General features: G+C 43.9%; 1 protein-coding gene across 1 annotated transcript in view; it reads left to right on the top strand.

The window, feature by feature from the left end:
• The window catches only part of SLC30A1 (solute carrier family 30 member 1), a 34,273-nt gene extending 8,157 nt beyond the window's left edge, over nucleotides 1-26,116 (top strand). Inside the window, exon 2 of the mRNA XM_077485733.1 lies at nucleotides 22,003-26,116. Within this exon, the coding sequence (XP_077341859.1) occupies nucleotides 22,003-22,880 (878 nt within the window). The 3' untranslated portion in view covers nucleotides 22,881-26,116. The remainder of the gene's footprint in view (nucleotides 1-22,002) is intronic.
• Nucleotides 26,117-27,105: the final 989 nt, after the last annotated feature.

Genomic DNA, 27,105 nt, shown 5'->3' with positions numbered 1-27,105 from the left:
TCTCTCTCTCTCTCTCTCTCTCTCCCTCCCTCTCCATTACTTGCCCTCTTCTTGTTTACGAAGGCAGGAGTGGGGCCCAGCTGTCAGCCTGTTCCCACTGTGCTGTGGATTTTCGGGCCCCCGGTCCTGGAGCTTAAGGGGCGTACTGCTCTGACCCCACAGCCGGGAGGGGAGGAGGTGGTGCCCCGTCCCCAACTGATGTCACTTCCTGTATCGGTGCATTTTCGCGAGTACTAATACTTGTGAAAATGCCTAGTGTCCGTGCATCTCTAGTAATGGCGGTGATCTGTTATTATTAGAGGTCGACCGATATGGTTTTTTCTCTGGCCGATGCCGATATTTATATTTGGAAATCATGGAGGCTGATGGCCGATTAAATGATGATATTTAAATTTTTTATTTTTTTTTATCCCCCTTCATCTCATAAAATCTAAACAGACACTTTTCCCACTGGGGTGTTTTTCTGGCGCTTTTGGGCTAAAATAGCGCCTGTAAAGTGCCTGCAAAATGGCTCCTCTGCAGTCTGTGTGAAAGCCGAGTGCTTTCACACTGAGGCGATGCGCTGGCAGGATGTTAAAAAAAAGTCCTGCAAGCAGCACGTTTGGAGTGGTGTATACCGCTCCTGCCCAGCGGGGATCGGGCGCTGTGACAGGTCCGTCCCTGCGCAGTGTGCAGAGACGGACCTGTCATCTTCCTTGCTCAGCGGGGATCGAGCGATCCCCGCTGAGCAGGAAGATGACAGGTCCGTCTCTGCACACTGCGCAGGGACGGACCTGTCACAGCGCCGCTCTCCTCTATGGGAGATCGGATGACGACGGGCCGCAGTGTCCGTCGTCGTCCGATCCGCAGACGGATGGAAAATAGCTTTTTCCTCCGTCACACTTTTTCGGAGCGGGTCGGATGTCAGCGGACATGTCACCGCTGACATCCGACGCTCCATAGACCTCTATGGAGCATCCGTTCAGGTCCGCCTGAAAAACTGACAGGCGGGCCTGAACGGAACGGTAGTGTGAAAGGGCCTTAGTCTTTAAATGGTTAAACTGAGAACTCTACACACTGAGTTGAGTTCATTCATTCAAGTGTAAACGTTGTATCTCTTTGCTCTTTTCTTGGCAGACTGCCCAGACAGGAGGAAAGTCCTTTCACTGAAGACTCGGAACTTGCATTGACTTCTATTACAGAAGTCATTGTGCCAAGTCCGCTGTAGTTTCCTAAATCGGCGATGCCGATTAATTAAAAAACGGCAAATTGCCTCTAATTATTATTTTTTATTTTTTCCTTGCTACGACATTACTGCATACTGCAGACACTTTTGACAAATTTTTGGTGGGACCATTAACATTTATACAGCATCAGGCTATAAAATGCGCTGATTAACTGTGTAAATGTCACTAGCAGGGAAGGGGATACTAGGGGGCCATCAAGGGTTAAATATGTTCCTTTAGTGCAGGACCAATTTGCTTGGAATCTAGGAGCCAGCTAAAAAAGTTAGGAGCCAGGTCGGTAATGGCGATCCGGACCTGTCATGGAGACGAGTGAGGGGAAGATAGCGCCCCCCCCTGTCTCCTCTGACCCCAGATCTCATATTTAAGAGGTTCTGTCACGCTTTTTTCTATTAAGGATTTTTACATTCACAATTCACAAAGTGACACAATTTTTTTTTTTTTTTTTTTTAAAAGAACAGTGAAAAAAATAAAATAAAAGTTAATGTAAGAAAATAAAAATAATTTTAAACGCGCCCTGTCCCCCCGCATATGAAAGCGGTGTTCAAACCACACATGTGAGGTATCGCCGTGATCGGTAGAGCGAGAGCAATAATTCTAGCCCTAGACCTCCTCTGTAACTCAAAACGTGCAACCTGTAGAATTTTTTTTAAACGTCACCTATGGAGATTTTAAAAGGTAAGTTTGTCGCCATTCCATGAGCGGGCGCAATTTTGAAGCATGACATGTTGGGTATCAATTTACTTAGCGTAACATTATCTTTCACAATATAAAAAAAAATTGGGCTAACTTTACTGTTGTCTTATTTTTTTTTATCAAATAAATTATTTTCCCCCCAAAAAAGTGCGCTTGTAAGTCCTCTGCGCAAATACGGTGTGACAGACAGTATTGCAACGACCACCATTTTTTTTTCTCTAGGGTGTTAGAATAAAAATATATATAATGTTTAGGGGTTCTAAATAAAGGGAAGGAGATAGGCAGGCAAGGGAAGCTCCATTAGCATTGCTGGTTGTCATACCAACGGCCACCACAAGAGGGCGCCAGATTCCAGAAGGAATCATAGGACCGCAGAAGGCCTCAATTACCTGCCGCCGGCGGAACGGCCCGACACTATCACGCCGGGGGGGGGGGGGGGGGTCCACGGAGACAGGATACCCCCAGCTGTGCTGCCCCAGGTGCTAATTCTAGTCGCAAATGCGACCTGGTGCCCGGGTTTTGTCGAGCCCTGCTTTAGTGAGTCTCTTACTGGGGGGGGGGGGGGCGCGGGACTGACCGGGGGAAGAGACATATCTCTGTTCCTACTTAGCAGGTACAAATGATGTCTCCTCTCCCCTGACAGACCAGGGATTTGTATGTTTACACACACAAATCCCTGTTCTAGCTCTTGTTCCATCGATTGCGCCCACTGGCCAATCGACGCATCAGGTCCCCCGCCATACTGTGGGCCTGCGCGCCTCCAGCAGCTCTTGAAGCCGATGAAGTAGCCACTTTGCCGACCTATATCGGCATGAGCTGGTTGGCAAGTGGTTAAAGTGATTCTAAAGGTTGGCATTTTTAAAAGAAGAAAAGGCATGATGCTTGCTCTGTGCGATGGTTTTGCACAAGGCAGTCTTGATCCTCTTCTTTTTGGGTCCTCTGTCGGTGCACCTGCCCTGCTGAGTGCTCCCAAAAGCAAGCCTCTTGCTATGGGGGCACTCTAACAGGCTCACTCCCGAGCCGTGCTTCTTTGAATGGGGATTGTCCATTCACACACAAAGCATAGCTCTGGCCCGACCCCTGCTCTCTCCTCATGTGCTTACTGGCTGGTATTAATGGGAACAGGAGCCAATTACTCCCACTGCTGTGTGAACCCATGAGGAGAGAGACCCTGGAGAGCTTTTGTTTGGGAGCTTCTCTTGTGCACATCGCTAAATTGAGATTGGGCTCAGGTAGATACAAGGGGGGGCGGGGGAGAAGCTGCACCCTGAGTCAGGGTTCACAAGTGATTCAGGAATCTGTGTGATTTCAGTGCAGGTTACCGGATTGCATGTCATTCTCAGGCAGTTCACACCGCCCTCTGGGAACTGTTGCAGGTGTCAATAGAAAGTTAAAGCGGGATTGCACTGCCTTTTTTTTTTTTTTTTTTTTTTTTTTTTTTTTTTTTTTTTACCTGTGTCACTGGTGGGCGATTCCTACGGTGTCTTTGCAGCCACGATCGGCGTCTTTTTAACCCCATTCGTTGCTAAGGAAAACTTTTAAAAAAAGCAGTCCGGCGGTTTCCATTTTCACTGTGGGCGTTTGAAGCCCACAGGCATTTACTTCCTGGATGCGATGACGATGAGCTCCCAGAATCCACTGCTCCATCTCGCACATGCTCATTGAGTGTCCTCTTTGTTTTCCTTCCTTTTGTCTCATGTGCTATAGTGGTAATGGCTGATAGAGCTGCCTGCCCACTTTCAAAATGGCAATTTCGGCTTGACTGTGTCCCCCACGGATTCCTGGGAAATAGCTAAAAAAGTTCCCAGGGACCATTGCGAAGCCGATAAACACGCCTACTCCCACGGGAGGAGAGCCCGGAAGTCGGCATAAACATTAAAAATAAAAGGTAAATACTGCATATTATTTTATTTCAATGGTCATAACTGCATCTATGTTCCAAAGCCATTGAATAAGATGAACTTGCAATTTTCTGTACAAAACCACTTTAATGAAACCCCAAGATCGGTTTGCAGATTGCAGTGCAAACTGAAATGGTACAGGATCTGGATGGCATGAGTGTGGGCACCCATGCGATCCAATTCCGATGCAGACCCAAAAAAGGGTCCTACACCATTTTTGGTGTGGATGCGATTTCAGACATGCACGTTGTTCTGCACTGTAGTGTAAATCCCATGCTATGTCTGTATTCGCACCGGTGTGAACCCAGCCTGAAGGGTTTTTTACCTTTTTAATGCATTAATAAAACCATGTAAAGAATGCAAACAAAACTGTGTTCTTTTATCATAGCTGACTCGATGGGATTTAGAGATTGCTGCTTTTCAGGTGATTCCAGTTTCCTGGCGGGGACTATAAATCTTCAATAGCAGAATCACCACGGAGTGCCCCATATGACGTGTGCTGTTTACAGGGGCCACATAGTGAGTGACTGCTCCTTCTTAAGTGTGCTGATGTAGGCATTTTCTGACTATTACTACATGTTCTTCCAGATAAGCAACTAAAAATTTGACACATCAGCTATTGGCACCCAGTGACCTTTCTTGTGATTACTAAAAACCTATTTATGACTACGCCCTTCCCTAACGGTATAGAAATTATTTTGGGATCAATAACTGATGGCTTAAAGTGGTTGTAAACCTCAGATGTGAAGTATGAACAAGGCCATATCCTTCTATAGTGTGTATTTGTCTCAATTAGGAGCACTAAGTGTCATTTCTGTCAGCATGAGTTACTTGTGGTGGGTTTTCCTGACACCAAAAGAAAAAGGGTGACGGGAGGGAGCTCCAACTGATTGACCACCTTGGCTCTGTTCTTTTGTGGGGAGGGGGTGTTCCTTCCCTTCCCTCCAATCAGCTCTTAGAGCTCTCCAAAGTGTAACACTAAGGCTGCTTTCACACTGGGGCGGGAGCAGCGTCGGCGGTAAAGCGCCGCTATTTTTAGCGGCGCTTTACCGTCGTTTTAGCGGCGGTGTGCGGGCGCTAGCGGGGTGGTTTTAACCCCCGCTAGCGGCCGAAAAGGGGTTAAACCCGCCCGCAAAGCGCCGCTGCAGCGGCGCTTTGCCGGCGGTATTGCCGCGGTGTCCCATTGATTTCAATGGGTAGGAGCGGTATAGGAGCGGTGAATACACCGCTCCTTCACCGCTGCAAAGATGCGGCTAGCAGGACTTTTTTCACCGTCCTGCCAGCGCATCGCTCCAGTGTGAAAGCCCTCCGGCTTTCACACTGGAGTTAAAGGGGCTGGTTTTTTTCAGGCGTTACACAGGCGCTATTTTTAGCGCTGTAACGCCTGAATACCGCCCCAGTGTGAAAGCAGCCTTACTCCACCTTTTTTCTGTTCTTTCTTTTTTTTTTTTTTTTTTTTCCGTTCTTTGTCTTTTCTCAGACAAGCTTATAAATTCAGCAGTTTGAATGGGTGTAGAGAAGACTTGGAACCACAGGTTGCAGGAAAAACAATTAACACGATTCCCACATCAACATACAGTGCTGACAGGGGAATCTTTCCTGCCAAGCCATTTGTCTGTTTGCGAGGGTGGGGAAAGCCATCCCTGCTGGGAGGAGACGGGGATTATTGCTAGCGGCTATAGCAGCCGCTAGCAATAATCCCAAGAGAATCTGGCAGGCTGGTTGTACCCAAGTTGATTGATCAGTCTCCCCCAGTCTGTAAGACTGGTACCTGCAGCCTCCTCTTCCCTAGTCTGACAGTCGCGGATCCTTTATCTGCAGAGTACATGAATATAGCTATGTTGTAGAAAATAGCCAATCTGTTGTTAGTCTGTCATGAAACCTGCATAGCAATGCACTTCTAGTACAGTCTTTGCTGCTGTTCTCTAGGGCATTTAGTTTGTTACTTAAAGTATGCGTGTGATCATCTGTTTTTGGTTGCACAACATTTGTTCAAGCGTTAGTCATTTTACAGGTATTCTTCTTTAGGAGCCGTGTGCAGAATCAAGTAGTGTGCAGAAAGGAAGGAGTGTGCAAAAAACAAGGAGAAGCCTATTTGACTTTTACTTGTGATTTTTTTTTTTTTTTTAAGATGAATTCTTTCCTTGACTGAATATGCAAGCTTAAAATGGAAGTAAACCCTTCCAAACAACTTTGACCTACAGGTAAGCCTAGATTAAGGCTTACCTGTAGGTCCAAGTAATATCTCCTAAACCTATATGGTTTAGGAGATATTTGCCCGAAAATGGGCACCGCTGTCTACGGCGCATGCGCCGTAGACAGCGGCGCGCATGCGCACTAAATGCGGCAAGTCCAAGAATGGATTTGCCAAATTTGTCGACTCCCGTGAGCATGCGCGGGAGTGACGTCATCGCGGCCTCGCCGTATGACAGCGGCGGAGCTGCGAGGCGCGACTCCCGTGCGCATGCGCGGGAGTGACGTCATCGCGGCTTCGCCGCTGTCATTGGTCGGAGCTGCGAGACGCCACCAGCAAGATGGACGCGGCGGACTACAGGGATCAGCGGCGACTTCGCTGGCTCCTGTGTCAGGTAAGTGACACATAATGAGCTACTATGCGATGCATAGTAGTCCATTATGCTTTACCTTTGCAGGGAAAAAAAGAGGAAGTAAACCCATCAGGGTTTACTTCCTCTTTAACCACTTAAGCGGGCCAAGCCCCTTTTTGCAGTTCGGCACTGCGTCGCTTTAACTGACAATTGAGCGGTCGTGCGACATGGCTCACAAACAGAGCTTTCTTTTGGTGCTATTTGATCACCTTTGCGGTTTTTATTTTTTACACTATAATTGAGTGACAATTTTGGGGAAAAAATGCAATATTTACTTTTTGCTATAATGAATATCCCTAAAAAAAAAAACTTTTTTTTTTTTCCTTTAGGCCGAAACGTATTCTTCTAAATAATTTTGGTAAAAAAAAAATCGCAGTTAGCGATTGGTTTGCGCAAAAGTTATAGCGTTTACAAAATAAGGGATCGTTTTATGGCATTTTTATTAAAATATATATTTTATTATGGCGGACACATCGGACACATCGGACATTTTTGCAACCATTGTCATTTATACAGCAATCGGTGCTATTTAACTGCACTGATTCCTGTGAAATGAGACTGGCAGTGAAGGAGTTAACCCCTACACTGCCCCCTAGTGGTTATGTAGGTTTTATTTTAGGGGGCGTGGCCTGGTATGTGACATCACTGATCATCTTTCCCTACAGGGAACAGACCAGGGCGCAAATCGATTACTATTTTCATAATCTATTAATCGGCCAGTAGCATAATGGGGTTAAAAAAAAACTAAAATTAGCCATTTTATAGTACAAAAATATAATCACTACTGTAAATATTACTTTCACTGTTCTGCAGTAAAAAAATTAACCCCTTCCAGTGGTGATTATCTGCTTTTTTATTTTTATTTTATTTATTTTCTCTATAAAGGGCTAATTTTAGTCTTTTTAACCCCATTATGTTACTAAACATCTTAGGCCTGGTTCAAATATATATATTTATTGGTGCTTTTTTGCAGAAACGCACTACAGTTCATTTACATGGTTTCCTATGGGACACGTTCATATCTGTGCTTTTTTTTTTTTTTTTTTCAGCCGCTGCATATTTGGAAAGGGTCAGGGACCTTTAACGCAAAACGGTGCTTTTTTGGTTCAATAGAGAAGGTGCAGAAAAGAATGTGATGCATTTTTGCAGCAATTTGTGTTTTTAATCTGCCCAAAAAAAAACGCAAATTGCAGTAAAATCACGTGTGCAAAAATCAAAAAGCACTGCAGAAACAGATCAAAAGCAAAAACTGCATATTGCCTTATGCTGGCCTCACGGATCAATTTTTCAGGTGAGAATATTCCGATGAAAAATCTTTGTACATTCGCTGAATCAAAGAATTTTGTTTGAAATTTTCACTTCATTTCTGAACAAAAACCGCATACACTGTCTGAAAGTTCCTTTGACCAAGAAGTTTTCTACTGTTTCCAAATTTTCCCGTCACTGTGGTTGAAAATGAACGTCAATTTTACCCACTTTTGTTTTTTTGTTTTTGTTTTTTTTTTTTTGTTTTTTAGGTTATTAATTGGAAAAAATAAACGGCCAACTAATCGATTATGAAAATAATCGTTCGTTGCAGCCCTAGAACAGATGATCAGTGACAGCCACAGTAGGAAGCACGGGGAGAGGTTTGTTTACACAGACCTCTCCTCGTTCTTCAGCTCTGTGACCAGATCGCGGGACACCAGCGGCAATCGGGTCCTCTGGTCCCGCGGCCACGGTCACGGAGCTCAGGACCGGGTCGGGAGCGCAGCGGCGTGCTCCCAACCCACGGCTGGGCACTTAGCGCAAGAGCAACGTACATGTACGTGCTTGTGCCCAGCTGTGCCATTCTGCCGATGTATATACCCTCTGGTGCTTACTGGAGCTGCCAGTTTGGTATGGGGACGAGTGAGGGGAAGATGGCACCCACCCATCTCCATACCCTTGCAGGGTGGAAGCGATGGCAAAATTTCACTTCTGTTCTGCCCATAGCTCTTGAAGTGTGTGTAATAGCAGTCCTGCTAAAAAATCGCTTATCGCCACTGTTGCTAGTAAAAATGCCATAAATCTATCCCATAGTTTGTAGATGTGGTAACTTTTGTGCAAAGCAATCAATATACACTGATTGTGATTCATTTTACCAAAAATATGTAGAAGAATACATGCTGGCCTAAATTGATGAAGAAATTTTAGATTTTATTTTATTATTCCCCCCCCCCCCCCCTTCAAATTTGTGGGACCTTTTTTGTTGGTGCAAAAAATAAAATCAGTCGAGGTGATCAAATATCACCAAAGAAAGCTCTATTTGTGGGGAAAAAGGACATACATTTTATTTGGGTACAGCGTCACATGACCGCAATTGTCAATTAAAGCAATGCAGCAGCTTAACGTTTTGCTAAAACATATTTGTGCACTGCGGTGCCATTGATTCTTGCTGGTACCCCAATGCAAACAATGTGCGCTGCAAAAAACCTTTTTTAGGGGCTTCAAATGAATGAGCTTCCTTTTTTAATGCTATACACATTAATGGTACTCATTAACCCCCCCTGACGGTGTTCCCGAGTCTGGCTCGGGGTGGAATTTTTATACCAAAAGCCGTAACCCCGAGCCAGACTCGGGACCGCATCGCAGAATGCAGGAGGTTGCTTACTTACCTTGTCCCCTGGATCCAGCGATGTCCCAACCCAATGATTATTTTCATAATCAATTAGTTGGCCGATTATTGTTTCGATTAATCGGTTAATAACCTAAAACTGTGGCGTATAATTTAGTTAATATGTAAAGTTTAAAAAAAAAACAATTTATTCTTAAATATCTCTATGCAGTGGTAAATATAAATAACCAACTATATGGTTAAGGAGCAAAATATCTAATCCACTCTAAGAATAACAGACAGAAGAGATATACTGTATATATTAGAGGAGATATACTATTGGAGGAGAAATATATTGTATATACCAGTACTATTAGAGGAGATGTAGTGTATATACTATTAAAGGGTCAATCTAGTAAATATCAGACTCATTAACTTTAACCCCATTTTGTTACTGGCCGATTAATCGATTATGAAAATGGCAATCGATTCATTTCATCGATTAGTTGTTTCAGCCCTACAATACATACAGTATAATGTAATCTTACAGATTACATTGCTGTATGTAACAATTTCACATCCCCTTTGTCCCTAGTGGTCTGCCCAGTGTCCTGCATGCAGTTTTTTATCTTATAAAAACTGTTCTTTATGCCTGGAAACTGGAGATTTTCCATAGCAACCAAAACTGTCCCTTTACATCAAAAATTATTTTAGACCAGCTAGAAAAAAACGATAATAAATTGTAATCACTCGCAGAATTGAGTAATAGCGATTTGTGGGGAGATCTGTCATCAAATATTGAAAAGTAATGAGTGACAATTCTGCAACTGAGCAAATTTCAGTGTTTTTGATTACATTATTGACAAATTTTTATTATTGTTATATTATATTATTTATAATTTATTATAATATAATTTAATTTCATCTTTCAAACTTTTACACCCGGGATGTCTGCTAGACTCTGATTTGGACAGATTTAAGTGAGTTATTGCTAGGAATTACAGGACTACAATATAAAAAATTTTCATGCAAAATAATTGTACCGCTTTTAGCACCTAAAATCGGAAATGATCGTACCGCCAGGGAGGTTAACTCACTACGAAAGTGTGAACTTGGCCTTAAAGTGAAACTAAACCCATCAATATAACTGTTACATTCCTGGAATGCTGGGATTGCTTTTGCACTGGTTGTCAAACTATCAAATGGCTGATGTCCTAACTGATCACATGTGCAGATCAAACCGGGACTGGATGATGGTACTCTGTCTTCCACTTGTGCTTCTGTGTTGTCTTTTGGGGACTTTAGGTGGCCATTTTGGACTCATTACATGGCCATGGCATGGTCCACTGTTGTCACCTTGAGGAAGCCTGCTCTGGGCAATGACAGTCAGGTGTTCCTACAGTGTACATGTAGACCAGCTTTAAGTTGTTGTCTGTATTGTCTTGCTTCCATGTCTTTAAAAAAAAAAAAAAAAAAAATCCATGTTCCATTTGACAGTATTATAAATGAGCACATCTGTGTAATTGGTGAGGCTGTTTGCGGTAGCAGCTGTGTCCTGGTTTGTACATTGATTTTTCAGTATGCTCCTGGGGCGCCTACGTTACAGCAGAGCTCGAAGGACTGCAAAGGAACACAGTCTAGTCTTCACTGCCAAGAATGTTCCAGTCAATTCTTTGGTTACGCTTAGTCTTGTATAACTGTTTCCTAGTTGGGGTTTCCCTTCTTGGCACCTTGAGGTAAACCATGGTTATAAATAAATGTGTCCCCACAGTAGAAGTGATTTGTGTTTTTGGAATTAGTCATTCTACTGGGAAAATGCCTAATATCTAAAATGAAAGAAGCGACGCGCCCCCCCCCCCCCCCCCCCAAAAAAAAAGGGATCCCTTTTATCTTGTATGCATAGGAAAAGCCAATTTTGATGACCATATTTGGAATTTTATTGACTTTTGTATAAGTCAATTACTGGTAATGCATGTTTATTTGCATTGGTGCAGTACAATGCTATTCATTCTGAATGTCACTCCCCAGCAACCCCCCCCCCCCTCCTGTGAGGTGCCTTCCCCCCCATGACATGGAGAGGCGAGGGGGGGGGGGGGGAGAAATATCACATTAACAGATCTGCTGTTGGCTGGCAACACCTTTTTAGTGGCAGGATTGCTGAAATGCAGCTGCCATTTTCCCAGACCATCCATTGGCTTCTATGGAGCAGCGATTTGTTAAGTCTCTTTAACATGGGGCATATCCTTTAAGAAAATAATTCCATAAAAGATGGCTAGATTAGATATATATAGATATATATATTTTTTTTATTGATTGGGGGGGGGGGGGGGCGACGACTGTATAGCTGTCAATGGTCAGGGTGGCCATACACAATTGGGCTCCCGGAAATCTTGGGCTTTTTACTAATGAGCTTGATCTTGTATTGAGGGTGTACAACTGTCAACTTTGAAGTGGTTCTAAAGGCCCGAGGTTTTTTTTACCTTCTTGCAGCCTATGCATGAAGGTAAATCTTTTCGGCTCTCTACACAGACTAGGTAAGTAAAACATTGTCCTTTATAATCGCTTTAGCTCCCGAAGATTTGACCCCACTTCCTGATCAGAGCACTTTTTGGGATTTGGCACTGCGTCGCTTTAACTGACAAATGTGTGGCCGTGCAACGTTAAACCAAAACAAAATTAAAGTTCTCCCCCCCCACAAATAGAGCTTTCTTTTGGTGGTATTTGATCACCTGCGTTTTTTTTTTTTTTTATGCTATAAAAAAATATATATCGCAACAAGCGTTTGATTGGTTTGCGCAAACTTTATTGCATCCACAAAATAGGGGATATAATTTTTTATGGCGTGTGTGTGTGGTTTTTACACCAGGGGTTGACAAATTTGATTGGAATCTAGGAGCCAGGTCCATGCCGGCGATCTGGACCTGTCCCTGGCCTGACATGGAGACGAGTGAGGGGAAGATAGCCCCCAACTGTCTCCACAAGTCATTGCCCATAGCTCTTAGAGGGACATTTTATTTATTTATTTATTTTTTTTCAAATGACAATTTTTTTTTTTTTTTTAAATTGCATTTTTTGTGTAAATATGAGATGTGAGGTCTCTCTGACCCCAGATCTCGTATACAAGAGGACCTGTCAAGCTTTTTTTCTATTACAAGGGATTTTTACATTCCTTGTAATAGGAATAAAAGTGACACACAAGCTTGCATGCAGAAGTGAACGCATATATGAAAGCGGTGTTCAAACCACACATGTATCGCTGCGATCGGTAGAGAGCAATAATTCTAGCCCCAGACCTCGTGTGTGTGTGTGTGTGTGTTTAGGGGTTCTGAGTAAAGGGAAGGCTGGCAGGCAGGGGAAGCTCCATTAGCATTGCTGGTTGTAATTCCAACGGCCACCACAAGAGGGCGCCAGATTCCAGAAGGAACCATAGGATCACAGAAGGCCTCAAATCCGGGGCTAAATTACCGGCTGCGCAGCCCGACGCGATCACGCCGGGGGCGTCCGGAGACAGGATACCCCCAGCTTTGCTGCGCCAGGTCGCTAATTCTAGTCGCAAATGCGACCTGGCGCCCGGGTTTTGTCAAGCCCTGTTTTACACTATTTTGGAACCATTGACATTCATACAGCGATCTGTGCTATAAAAATGCACTGATTACTGTGTAAATGACACTGGCAGGGAAGGGGTTAAACACTAGGGGGCAATCAAGGGGTTAAGTGTGTCCAAGGGAGTGATTCTAACTGGGAGGGATGGGCTACCACTGACATGACAGGGACCTACTGTTCCATGTCCATCACTAGGCAGAATGGGGAAATGCCTTGTTTTCAGCTCTGGAACACCGGCGGACATTGAATCTGTGGGTGCGAGCTAGCCCCGCCAATTAAAGGGGATGTGCATGTACGCCCATTTTGCCCACCGCTGCCATTGTGCTGATGTATATTGGAATGCAGCAGTCGGCATGTGGTTAAAAGGCAATATTTATTCTTTGTGACTAAGGCCTCTTTCACACGGGGCGGATCAGTAATGATCCGCCCCGTGATGATCTGCTCGCTCAGCGGGGATCGCTCCGTTGTCCCCGCGGAGCCGGCGGCAGACAGGGCGGTCTCCGCACACTGTGCAGGGACCGTCTGTCCGTGTTCATCCGATCCGCTCTGCAGATGGATAGAAAAATAGGATTTTCCTCCGTCTGCAGAATCGGACAGTAGCGGAGGCGGACGATATCGGGTGTCTGCGGATGCTCATCCGCAGACACCCGCTATCCCATAGGGATGAATGTATGCCCGTATTTCATCCGCAAACGGATGGATGAAATACGGACATACCATCCGCATGTGTGAAAGGGGCCTTACAGTATCTTTTAAAAAGTGATATTAAGGCTGGGTTCACACTGCTGCGGGGGGAGATCCGGATGTGATTCGCACCGCAAATCACATCCGATCTCCGTAGCGATGCGAGTTCAGCCATACAGATAGTATGGCTGAATTCGCATCGCTCCCGCAGCAAACTCGCACGGGACCCTTTTTTTGGTCCGCAACAGAATCGGATCGCATGGGGGTTCACACCATGCGATCCGATTCCTGTGCGAGTCGGCAGATCGCACTGCGATGTGCGGACGGATCTGGGGGTGTCATTAACATATATCATTGACACTCCCAGCCGTCCGCATAGGGCAGTGTGAACTGCCGGCGGGAGTAATGCGATGCGGGAAAACGCCGCGGATTCGCGGCGTTCCCGCATCGCAGCGGTGTGAACCCGGCCTAAAGGTGTGTTTCTTCTAATGCAAAACAGTTACACCTACCTGCTTTGTGCAAGGATATTGCACAGAGCAGCCCCTCCTCTTTTGGAATCCCCTGCTGGCGCTTTTGATTCTTAGTACTACTATGAGGATTGTATTCAGACACGGCTAAATGTATCCTCTAGGGCAGGGATATCCAATTAGCGGACCTCCAGCTATTGCAGAACCAAAAGTCCCATGAGGCATAGCAAAACTCTGACAGCCACAAGCATTACACCCAGAGGCAGCAGCATGATGGGATTTGTAGTTTTGCAAAAGCTGGAGGTCCGCTAATTGCATATCCCTGCTCTAGAGGTAGGTGTGCTTATAGGCACATACAGACTGGCCGATTCGCTGTGACCAGTTTAACAGTTCCCATCCAGTGGCAGCTGTCATTGATTTGTACAGGTTGTTCATGTTGGCCATCCACGCAGTATTGGATAAGACCAAATTGTTAAAGCGGCGTTCCAACCATTTAAAAGTCAGCAACTACAAAAAGTGTAGCTGCTGATTTTTAATAATCGTACACTTGCATGTCCCCTGCCCTAATTGTGGACACCGACTGGCTTCACAGCCGGGCGTGAGCCATGCTGTCAATGGCAGGGCAATCTTCTGGGCCCTGTGATGTGTCCCAGAAGATTGGAGGGAGAAGTGATTTTTCTTTGCTGCGGTGACGGGGGAGGAAGTGGGAGCTGGGTGTCTGTGTTTAAAAAAATTAAAAAAAAGAGGAGAGAGATAGATAAAATAATAAAATAAAGCCTATTCAGTTGAGCTAGCCTTATAACCCCCTACAGTATCCTATAAAAGTTCCAAAATGCTAAGGATTTAAAATGATAAAAAAAAAAAAAAAAAGTTTCTGCAGAAGTTCTAATAAAACTGATGACATCCACAAATCTCCCCATGACAGATGGCCTGAGGGGGGATAATGAGCCATGTACACTCCGTTATCACTGCCTGGAAAAGGCACAAGCTTTGGCATTCACTGCCAATCAACCCCCCAACCCCCCCGGTACTTGTATAGCGCCATCAATTTACACAGCTTTTTACATCAGTCCCTGTCCTCAAAGGAGCTTACAACCTAGTCCATAGCAGACATTCATACAAATAGGATTTGTAAACTATATAAATCATCTAAACAAAACAAAATTAAAATGTAATGACTGGTTTACACTTTCAGCTACAACTTAACAGGTATGTCAAAGAAATGGTTCTTTGATAGGACAGCTTGACACTTGGCACCGGCTTATCAGAAGTAATTGCCCTACAAAGATAAACTTTAGATATAAAACCAAAAGGACACTTAGATTTCACCTGCTAAAGTACAAGCAAGCAGTTTCTTTAATTATAAAAAAATTATTTATAAAAATAAATTATATATCATGTCATACTGACCTTCTTTATGCAATGCACAGAGCAGCCGCCCCTTTAAAGAGGAAGTAAACTTCCTCTGCTGACAATTGTCATTTTTTGGGGGGGGGAATGGGGTGGAGCGTGGTTTTGTGTGGGGGGAAAAAAAACACGCTCCACCCTCCCCCCCCCCCAAAATGACATGGTGGTATGTCAGGAGGTCACCAACACTTGAAGCAGAAGTTCCATTTCTGGGTGAGACTCTGCTTTAAGTTCTGTATGTAGAAACCTTCTTTAGAACCTAGATTCAAATCTTCTTGTTTAAAGTGGAGTGACGTTTGTTCTGGGTTCGCAGGCTCTGGCACTGTGATTGGCTGGAGTCGCGATGACGTCACTCCTGCGCATGCATGAAGAAGCCACTGTTCACGGCATGGGGCTGGGAAGGGACGACACCCGTGGCCGATTCTTCAGAGCGCATGCACCAGTGATGTCACTGGCTGCATGTAATGTAAATATCTCCTAAACCAATGGTTCTCAACTACTGTCATTAGGACACACTAACAGGTCAGGTTTTTAAGATAACTGAAATGCATCACAGATTTACATCATTTGCTGCTCAGTGATTGCAGTATTCTAGTCTGCATCTCCCCAAAGTAATACTTAAAATCTGGCCTGTTAGTGGCTACTGAGGACAGGAGTTGAGAAGCACTGTCCTAAAATGATAAAGGTTTAGGAGCTCTTTTCACTACCTATAGGTAAGCCTTGTATAGAAAAAGAGATTGTGCAAAAACTCATACACATCAATAATCTTGCAGAAAACTCATAACATGTGAGTGCATAAGTCAATATGATTTAATTAATATCGTGTTGAAAAAGTCCCAACAAACACAGGATGAACTTTTTAAAACAAAGAATCCATGAAGACCACGTATAATTAATGCCAAAAGTCCCAAAATGGACACTATGAATTTGAAATAGAATGATAATGAAGGCATGATGCAGCCCCTGGAAATCTGCAATGGTGACTGGTCAATGCTTAAAATCCGAACGGAGAAGTAAGCTAAAATAAAAAGTCAGACGGCCCCCAAATTATAGGGGTGAAACTCTTCTGATATCCAGTGTCAGCTGTGATGTTCCACCCGGTCCGCTCCAAAAAGGAATAGCCGCTGCTCTCTTTCCAGCCCTCCAGTCTTTTGCTCTCCTAGACAGAAGTAGTCTGAGGTTCCCAGGCCAAGAGCTTATTATAGACTTACTTGTAGGAAATTGTCAGCAGAGGAAGTTTACTTCCTCTTGGGGCGGCTGCTCTGTGCATTGCATAAAGAAGGTCAGTATGACATGATCTATACATTTTTTTTAATTTTTATTTTTTTTTAATAATTAAAGAAACTGCTTGCTTGTACTTTAGCAGGTGAAATCTAAGTGTCCTTTTTGGTTTTATATCTAAAGTTTATCTTTGTAGGGCAATTACTTCTGATAAGCCGGTGCCAAGTGTCAAGCTGTCCTATCAAAGAACTATTACTTTGACATACCTGTTAAGTTGTAGCTGAAAGTGTAAAGCAGATATTACATTTTATTGTTTTGTTTAGATGATTTATATAGTTTACAAATCCTATTTGTATGAACGTCTGCTATGGACTAGGTTGTAAGCTCCTTTGAGGACGGGGACTGATGTAAAAAGCTGTGTAAATTGATGGCGCTATACAAGTACCGGGGGGGTTGGGGGGTTGATTGGCAGTGAATGCCAAAGCTTGTGCCTTTTCCAGGCAGTGATAACGGAGTGTACATGGCTCATTATCCCCCCTCAAGCCATCTGTCATGGGGAGATTTGTGGATGTCATCAGTTTTATTAGAACTTCTGCAGAAACTTTCTTCTTCTTTCTTCTTCTTCTTTCTTCTTCTTTCTTCTTCTTCTTTCTTCTTCTTTCTTCTTCTTCTTTCTTCTTCTTTCTTCTTCTTTCTTCTTCTTTCTTCTTCTTTCTTCTTCAATTTCCGGTGCAGGACCAATACCAGTCAACCAAAGTCCTCCGCTGGATGATGTAACGAATGCTGGCTAGGATCGCAATGCTTTTTCCATTTGCAGCACCTGTTAGTCTACCTGCCCGGCTTGCATAACTGCTGCTCGTACACCTTCCACTGCCCCATGGGACTGTAGGCCACACCCGCCCCCACCTATTCCCCAGATACAGGAAGGAGGAGGTCCCAGACCCTCTGCAGCCCTTAAATAGCCTTCCCTGGGGAACCAGAACCTTCCCCAGATTCCCATTGGATATCACTCGCCTGTCAGATCGGCCTACCCTTTCCTATACTTCCTTAACCCCTTACTACTTAAAAGAGGGGCCATGTGGCCCCAGTCCCAAGAAAGCGGGCCCCAATACTTCTGACTTTGATCACCACTATGGCTAGCCATAGTGCTATACCACCAGTGATGCCTATTTAGAGAGGGATTGAAGCTTCTTTGAGGGCTTAGAACCGTGTGGTTGTGTATGCTGTGGGTGGATAAGACTTCTAAGTTGTGCTGAATTCCTGGCCTGTAGATATTGGGAATAATTATACAGTCCTCATTTTATCTGCTATATGCATCATAAAGCCAAATGACAGAACAATAACTTGTCGGGTAACCATTCTTTCAATGTCATGTCTCTATTTCTAATGTATGAACCACAATAATTCTGATTCATATCAAGCATGTGCATATTTTTGCTTCAGGGTTTTTTTTTTTATTTTTTGTTTTTTTCTCCCCCCTGGCTTTCCACAGACGCAGGTTGGGAGTCCTGTTTTCACCTGCTACATACTTTTACTTACGTTTTCAGATCAGCGACTGAAAATTTAAGCTATTGACAGCCAGGCAAGCAGTATTTTTCCATGGGACCGCAATGGCAGTATACATTTTTCTTAGTACAGGTTTCTGTTTAAAGGGGGGAGTATGGCCTCCCCCAAAAAAGCAGGCAGCTTGCCAAGTTTATCACAACATTGCTTTGCATTGCCTAGGTCAGTGATGGCGAATCTTGGCACCCCAGATGCTTTGGAACTACATTTCCCATGATGCTCATTCACTCTGCAGTGTAGTGGAGCATCATGGGAAATGTAGTTCCAAAACATCTGGGGTGCCAAGGTTTGCCATCACTGGCCTAGGTTCACACTGACTGCAGGTTACCTGTCAAAGTTCACCTTGCAGCTCTTTCTGTAAGGCCTGATTCACACCTATGCATTTTGCATATTTGCACTACAGGACGTGTTCCATAAGAAAACATGTTAAATGGACTGTAGTGCAAAATGCGAAAAGCACTAAAAATGCATAGGTGTGACTCAGGCCTAACGGTGGACTTGCACTTTAGGGCCGGTTCACACTATTGCAATGCAAAAACCCTGCCAATCAACTGTGGTTCCCACATCGACCCGGCACACACGGCAGTTCACGCTGTCATATGCGAACTGCTGGGGAGTGTCATTATATGTTAACGACACCCCCATTTCAGCTCGCATTTCACACTGTGAACTGACAGTTCAGACATGAATCGGATCGCATATGTGTGAATACACATGCGATCCGATTCTGGCCCGAACAGAAAAAAGGGTCCTGTGTGTGTTTGCAACGCATGCAGTGCGATATCAGCCATACTATCTGTATGGCTGACATCGCCCCCGCACAGACATCTCATGTAATGTAAACAGCAGTGCGCTGCACATTACATGCAATGCCTGCCATTGCAATAGTGTGAACCGGGCCCTTAAAGTGGTTGTAAACCCTTACAAACCACTTTGACCTACAGGTAAGCCTAGATTAAGGCTTACCTGTAGGTCCAAGAAATATCTCCTAAACCTACACAGTTTAGGAGATATTTACTAAAAGACAGTGACCGCTGTCTACGGCGCATGCGCCGTAGACAGACACACAGGCGCACCATTGCTGTTAGCAGCATGCTGCTGGCGGCGATATGCCGTTAGTGGCGGCTCCCGTGCGCATGCGCGGGAGTGACGTCATTGCTGCTTCGGCGCTGTGAGTGGCCGGAGCAGTGATACCTGGAAGAAGATGGATGCTCTGGACTACAGGGGACGGCGGTGACATCGCTGGCTCCTGTGTCAGGTAAGTGACACATAATGGGCTACTATGCGATACATAAGTTTATGCTTTACCTTTGGCAGGGAGACGAAGAGCAAGTAAACCCATTAGGGTTTACTTCCTCTTTAAGCTTGCCAAAGATGGATCAAATCCCGATTTTTTTTTTTTTTTTTTTTTTTTTTTTTTTTTTTTTAGCAGGGACCAGACAAGATTTGATCCAGCGAGGGACAAGTTATGCCGCGTACACACGTTGCGGACTTCCCGCCGGACTTTCCGAACGGGCTACTTGCCCACACACGGCACTTTTTCAGCGGACTATTACGGCGTACTAACTCCGCCGGACTATCCGCCGTACTTTTGAAATGAACGGACTCGCCCACATACGCGGAGAAAAGTCCGCTCATTTTGAGCGCGTCTCCAGGTAGGGGGGGGGCCCGCGAAGGAGATGTCGCTGGCCCCGCCACCTGGTATGGACTTGAAGGGGAACCCCAATGCCTAAAAAAATCGGCGTGGAGGTTCCCCCCAGGTTCACATCAGACCCTTGTCTGAGCAAGCTACCCGGCCGGTCAGGAAAGGGGGGGACGAGCGAGCCCCCCCCCCCCTCCTGAGCCGTACCAGGCCGCGTGCCCTCAACATGGGCGGGTGCCTTGTCCCCATGTTGATGAGGACAAGGGCCTCTTCCCGACAACCCTGGCCGTTGGTTGTCTGGGTCTGCGGGCGGGGGGGCTTATCGGAATCCGGGGGCCCCCGGATACAGGCCCCCCACCCTATGAGAACGAGTAAAAATAAAACACAACACACAAGGGTTAAAATAGTTTATTGCACAGGGAGTCTTCTCGCCGGACTCCTCCGCTATCTTCTGCTAGCTCTTTTGCTAGCGGAGGAGCCCGGCTTTCTTCTTCGCCGCCGCCCTCTTCTTCCGACTTCGGGGGGTCTTGTCCCCCTCTTCGGTTCTTCTTGCCGGGTCACCGCACCTTCTTCTAGCTCTTTTACAGGCGGTGGCCCGGTCTTCTGTCGACCGCCTTCTGTTTTTTCTTCTTCTTCTTCTTCTTCTTCTTCTTCTTCTTCTTCTTCTTCTTCTTCTTCTTCTTCTTCTTCTTCTTCTTCTTCTTCTTCTTCTTCTTCTTCTTCTTCTTCTTCTTCTTCTTCTTCTTCTTCTTCTTCTTCTTCTTCTTCTTCTTCTTCTTCTTCTTCTTCTTCTTCTGTTTTTTTCTTCTTCTTCTTCTTCTGTTTTTTTCTTCTTCTTCTTCTTCTGTTTTTTTCTTCTTCTTCTTCTTCTGTTTTTTTCTTCTTCTTCTTCTTCTGTTTTTTTCTTCTTCTTCTTCTTCTGTTTTTTTCTTCTTCTTCTGTTCTTCTCTTCAGATGTTGCCTCGTCGCTCTCTCTGCTCACAATGATGGGGACAAGGCGCGCGGCGACTTATATAGGGACATCACCGGATGATGTCCCAGCATCCTCTGGGACTGTGACACCATAATAGGCGGGGACATCATCCGGTGATGTCCCTATGTAAGTCGCCGTGCGTTGCGTCCGTGCCATTGTGAGCGGAGGATGCGACGAGGCAACATCTGAAGAGAAGAACAGAAGGCGGCGACAGAAGACCGGGCCACCGCCTTCCCGACAGTTGCAGACTTTCATAACCGATGTATTCATACTGACATCCTTTGATGCCTTGTTTGCACTTTATGTATTTATAGCACTTATGAAGGTACTTGGTTCAACCACACCTTATTTATCAGTGTGTGTGTGTGTGTGTGTGTTTTTTTTTGATTTTGGGTTTTTGTGTGTTAGTAGGCATGTTCATGACCTGAAGCCGAAAGTTGAAAACAACTTTGAAACCTATTCATGACCTGGTTCAAAGCCCCAAAAATACATTTTAATTCCAGGTAGTAATGCTGATGTAACAAAACGGGAACACCACCAAGAGCAGAGCACTGTTAAGTGCACAAAGCCCCAGTGATCCTGCTAGAAATCTTTTGAGCTTATAACTTCCTGTGTTATCTGCCTGTTTTGCACTCTTCGCAGTTACTCTGCTGTTAACAACAATCTGTATGGACTACAGAACAACCCCCTGGTGTCGGGCTGCTTTCAAACCTGAGCAGAGCAATTTATTTACCGTATTTATTTTTTCTCCCAGGAGTTTATATAAAACTTTTTTATAATTTTATTTTTTTGCAAGTGCATACAGGTGTGTTTTTTTTTTTTTTTTTTTTATTAAGAGTATTACAGGTGTTTTACATGTATATTCAAGCTTTAGGCCTTTTAGTTTTATCCAACAGAAATCATTAGGGGGAGAAGATCAGTTAAAACTGGCTAAAAAAAAAAAAAAAATCTCCTTCCTTTTTTTTTTTTTTTTTTTTTCAGCCATTGAAGTCTGTGTGGCCCAAAATGCTCAATTCTGCCTGAAAAACAGATCATGTACTTTTTGGAGCCACAAGGCGCCCAGTTACAAGTGACAGGTTGCTCAGATGTAAAGACTATTGAATATATGTTGGGTATTTTCACTGAAAAACGCTGAAGTGTGAATGGGGCCTAAAGAAGGGAAGATGAAGAGGTGATGTAGTCCTGTCCTAGGGTAAGAGCACTGTTCTATAAATACAGTGCAGTGAATGCTGCCCTAGGACAGGGTCTGTCAGTGGCAGGAGGGTAGAAAAGCCGTAGTAGAGGAAGAAATGTCTAAGGACTTGTGAGATGTTTATTACATTGTTCTTCACTTTTTATTTATTTTTGTCCAATACCAAAGTAAACATTCAGGTAATTGATTTCAAGTTGAGATTTTGCCAAAGCAGGCAACTAATATCTGTTTTTTCTTCTCCCTCCGTAGAGTCATTGGCAGACAAAGTGGAGCACAGATCGAATGGAAGCATGCAGACTAACATGGGGGAAATTAATGAAGATGGATCTGAACTCAACATGCGGGGAGTATTCTTGCATGTTCTTGGAGATGCGTTGGGTTCTGTCATTGTGGTGGTCAATGCTATAATATTTTATTTGGTTTTTAACCCCTGTCCACCCAATGGACCATGCTATAACCCTTGTGTGCATGACCACTGCTCTGACCACCCGGACGTGAATCACACCTCTGCAGCACTCAATGAGAGTGCAGAACACCCACCGGTTACAATCGCTGGACCTTGTTGGGTCCTTTACCTTGATCCTTCTTTGTGTGTCATCATGGTGTGTATATTGTTGTACACAACCTATCCACTACTCAAAGAGTCTGCTCTTATCCTTCTACAAACAGTCCCTAAACAAATTGACATCTCCTCTCTAAAACAAAAGCTCAAAAGCCTGGAGGGTGTGGAAGCCGTCCATGAGCTGCATGTCTGGCAGTTGGCTGAAAGCCGAATCATTGCCACGGCTCATATAAAATGCCAGGATCCCACTGCTTACATGGACGTGGCCAAGCGGATTAAGGACTTCTTCCACAACGAAGGAATCCATGCCACAACAATCCAGCCTGAGTTTTCCAGTGTTGAGTCTGGCTCTAGAATATCCCTTTGTGAACTCTCTTGCAGAACTCAATGCGCTCCCAAGCAGTGCTGTGGCAGCTCGGAAAAGAACATGGCGGTGCGAAAGTCCAGCAGTGGAGCGGCCATCTTGGGAATGATCAGCGAATCTCCTGAGCACAATACAAAAAGGACTTCGGCTTCTGAGAAGCCTGTTGAGGAACTTAAAATAGATGTGGACACTGCAATCTGAACAGCTCTTGCCAATTTAAAAGCAACGGCTACAGCCAGTGGAAGACACAAAGGGAAGTATGGCGACTCCCTTCCCAAAACTGAAGTTTGGCAATATTGGTTTATTAGCACGACTGTACACATAGACTAGTTTTTCATCTGCTTTCTGTTCAAAATGTGTTGTCATAATGAAAACAATGCAGTGTTTGATTATAGAAATATTATAAGAAATGTCAATGTTACATTTTTTTTTTTTTCCTTCTTTCATCCAGGACTTTTGCCTTAGCTAGGAGGATTACTTTTAGCATTGCAATGTCATTAATGTTTGTTTTTTTTTTTAGTTCTTGGGATTTCCACCTTCAGATGACTTTGAGCTTACTGGATTTTAGGTGACTTATTTTTGTTTTTTTATTTTTTGGGGGGGACTTGGCAAAAAAAAAGACATCTCAGTGCATGACCCCACAATGCATGTGCATTCCTCTATGCTATGCTACAATTAAAGAAATCCAGTGGACTCCAATCTGCCTGTGTTGGCAGACAATGCTGCCTCTTCTACACTGAAATTCCATGCAGTGTTAACCCTGCCTGAGCTCTTCCCTGCTGGACTAAAGAAAATCTTCCCATCTACTCTCCATAAGATGGGAGGAGTTATGTAGTCTTCAGAGGTAGCATTATCAGCCAACGACAGGAGTCATGGAAGATCAACAGATGTTCTTTACAAAATGCTAAAAGTAAAGAAAGTGTGTATTAATTTTTAGGTTTTATTATACTTCTTTTTTTTTTTTTTTTCTTAATTGAACAAGCGGAAGTTAAAAGCTGATTGGCTACCATGCACAGCTGCACCAGGTTTTGCATTTTCCAATTTTAGTAAATCAACCCCACAGTTATGATACATTGTCTATCAGCTGATTATCTCCTTTGCCTTGGGGTGCCACAGCTTTGCTGTGCTTTCCTTATAGTATTGTGTATTAGGCTCCAATCACACTTGTCCAAAGTTGTGAGATTTCCATTGCTACTTTGATGTAACTTTGGATGGGTGCAACTTGGATGTGACTTTGACTGTTGTACAACTATCGCATTGATAACCTTTAAAGGATAAGTTCACGTTTTTAGAAAAAATAAGGTTTAAAAAAAAGTATGTTTTCCTCTTTTTGCCTGTAAAGCATTGCACCACAACTCTCAGCAGATCACTGGTGCCATGCAGGTCTCCTGCAGCTCGGTCAGTATATTGGTGTACCCATACATCCTGTACAGGCAAGCAGATACACTCTGACAGGAAGAATCCATGGCTCTCTGGCAGCTTCGAAGGATGTTGGGGCTTGTGACACACACACACACACACACACACACACACACACACACACACACACACACACACACACACACACACACACACACACACACACACACACACACACACACACACACCTGTGCGCATGAATGATGTGTCCATGTTGGCATAGCCCCACACAGCCATGCTGATTTCAAAGTGACAGCTAGTACAGGAACTTCTCCATGTACTGCTGTCATGGTGGGGGGTTCATCTTTAGGAACATGTCCCTAAAAGGTGAACTTGTGCTTTTTGAAGATGCAACTTTCATGTGACTTTTGAGAGTTTACATTTGCAGTCTGACACTGAAGTTGCATCAAAGTAGTGCAGGAACCTTTTTAAAGTCTCTGACTTTAAATCGCATAGATTTCTATGGCTTCCATTGAAATACATTTGTCGTGACTTTGTGTGTCCAAACTCGGATTACAAGTCTCGCAAGCGTGAATGGAGCCTTATCCAGGGAGCAGATTTGGGACATCCCAGGCAGCATACGTTTTTTTTGCTTGATTTGGGATGCATGACTCAAAAAGCACAGGTCAAATCTAGAAAGCGGGCAATAGGGCTGATCTGAAAGGTTTTAAAGTGGATCTAAACCTGAATTGTTTTTATTTTTTTTTTTGTCTGGCACAATATAGAGATAGAGTATGGAATTTCAGATCAGCTGTGCCCAGTCTTACAAAGAGTTAATCCAGCTCTGAGCAAATAATTTGTCTGTTCTTTCCCCTTGCTGTGAGTGACAGATGATTTACATATCTGGTGCACTAGCCTAAGAGACATGCCTAATATTTTTTAATTCCCTCCCATTATTTTCTTCAGCAGCTCTGCAAGGATTGGCTCTTCCACACCTTGGCATGATTTGGCATGCTGATGTCATGTGGGGACTTTTCTGGGTTTGGACTGGATGTTGGTGATCATAGCAGAAGTTCAGTGTAAAATACACAGGAGAAAATGCATGTTGTTCAGGGGAGTGTAGAAGTGGGTGGGGAGTCTACTGACATCACGACTCCACCCACTGAGCCCTGGAAAACAGACCCTGTTTTCTGCAGTTTTTTTTGGGTCTCAGCAGACAGAGGGGGTTTACATCCACTTTAAAGAAAACCTCCCCCCCCCCCCCCTTTTTTTCCTTTTAAATCCAAAACCCTTATTTTTGTCCAGGACACGTGAACTGACACTTGGAAAATGATTGGTTGCGCTGTTGCATATCATTTTGGCTTTCTGATGTATGTGGAAATAAATGCCATCTGAAGGTGAAACCCCTGTAATAGTTAGCTACTTTATATTTAAGACCCTTTTCACACTGGGGCACTTTACAGGCATTTTAACACTAAAAATAGCACCTCTTAAGCCGCCTCACTGGGGAGGTGAGCTTGCAGGATAAGGGGGAAAAGTCCTGCAAGCAGCATCTTTGGAGCGGTGTATACACTGCTCAATCGCCTGCAAAGCACTTAGACAGCGCTGCAGTATGGTCGCTTTTAACCTTTTCTTCAGCCGCTGGTGGGGGTTAAAAGCAGTGGTAAAGTGCCACTAAACCGTGCGGTGCTTTACCGCTAACGCTGGCACCGTCCCAGTGTGAAAGGGGTCTCAAACCGGATTCCAGGTAAATTACGAAATACACAGTGACAATACTTACATGTGAACTGGTTTACTTGCCAGCTTATTGGGAATTCTGTGAAGTCGGTCTTGTGCTGCACTCTCTTCCCTCCCCTCCTCAGCTGCAGTCAGGAAGGTGATGATTGAGGACTCCAGGTACAAGTGGCCCTGTAGTCTACCTGCTTATTGCACACTGAATCGCTAATGTGAGTGTGCAAGCTGGAGGAGGAGAGTTTATCTGGGTTAGACGTGTTTGTACAGTTGTGTGTCACAAAAATGAATAAGCAGAATCTTTCGTCTGTCAGCAAAAGTCTCATAATAAAAGTATTTTAACTGTATGTTTAGGTGTTTGCCTGCAGTTCAGTTGAGTGACCCTCTTTTCAAGACACTGACAGCAGTTATCTGGAGACTGAGAAGCTTTGTTTTAAAATCCCAGATAATTTCCTTTGTCTTGGATGGGGGTTGCATTGGCTCTTCTAACATTTTGCAATGTCCACAAGCTAATATTTCTCTCAGTACAACTTGTGGACATGGCAGTATGCGGGAAAACAGAACTTCTCAACTGCAAAGAAAAACATCAAAATGAATTACAAAAAATTGAAATTTCTGTCCATCTAATTTATACAATAACAATATTTATAGCACTTTTTTAATGTACTGCAAGTTTAAGTTTTTCTTTTTTTTATTTTTATTTTTTTTTTTTTTTATTTTTATTATTGCACATTGGTACTGGGCTGAATGGAGAGGGGGTATGTATGTATGTGTGTGTGTATGTGTATGTGTGTGTATATATATATATATATATATATATATATATATATATATATATATATATATATATATATATATATATATATATATATATATATATATATATATATATATATTACACTTTGTTTTGTTCACAGTACAATAAAGTTGTAAAATCCTGTGTGAGCAGTTTATAAATGTCCTGGTTTAGGCTTGTTGGCACTAAGCACTTGCAAGGATTTTGAAATGACCAAACTAGGCACACAAAAGTAAGCATTAAGGGAAACTCTACTAACAAGTTATTAATAAGATGGGTGTAGTGCATGGAGGGTCCCCATGACTCTAGTGCTTGGAAGTCTTATTCCAAGCACATTTTAAGTCATTGCATTGTTCCTCTTTCATCCTGGGTGTTGGATATCTTTGATGTACCATTACCAATATAAGCCTTTTTTTTTTTTTTTTTTTTTTCAGCATTCATTGTAAATGCAATAAATTTTGCCAGTACTTTGACATTAAAGCTGGGTTCACACTGGAGCGATGCGGGAACGCCGCGAATCCGCGGTGTTTTCCTGCATCG

This window comes from Lithobates pipiens, unplaced genomic scaffold (genome assembly GCF_037356315.1).
Source record: "Lithobates pipiens isolate NorthernLeopardFrog02 unplaced genomic scaffold, aLitPip1_a1.2 Scaffold_18, whole genome shotgun sequence".
Taxonomy (NCBI): domain Eukaryota; kingdom Metazoa; phylum Chordata; class Amphibia; order Anura; family Ranidae; genus Lithobates; species Lithobates pipiens.
This window is presented reverse-complemented; position numbering and strand designations above follow the sequence as displayed.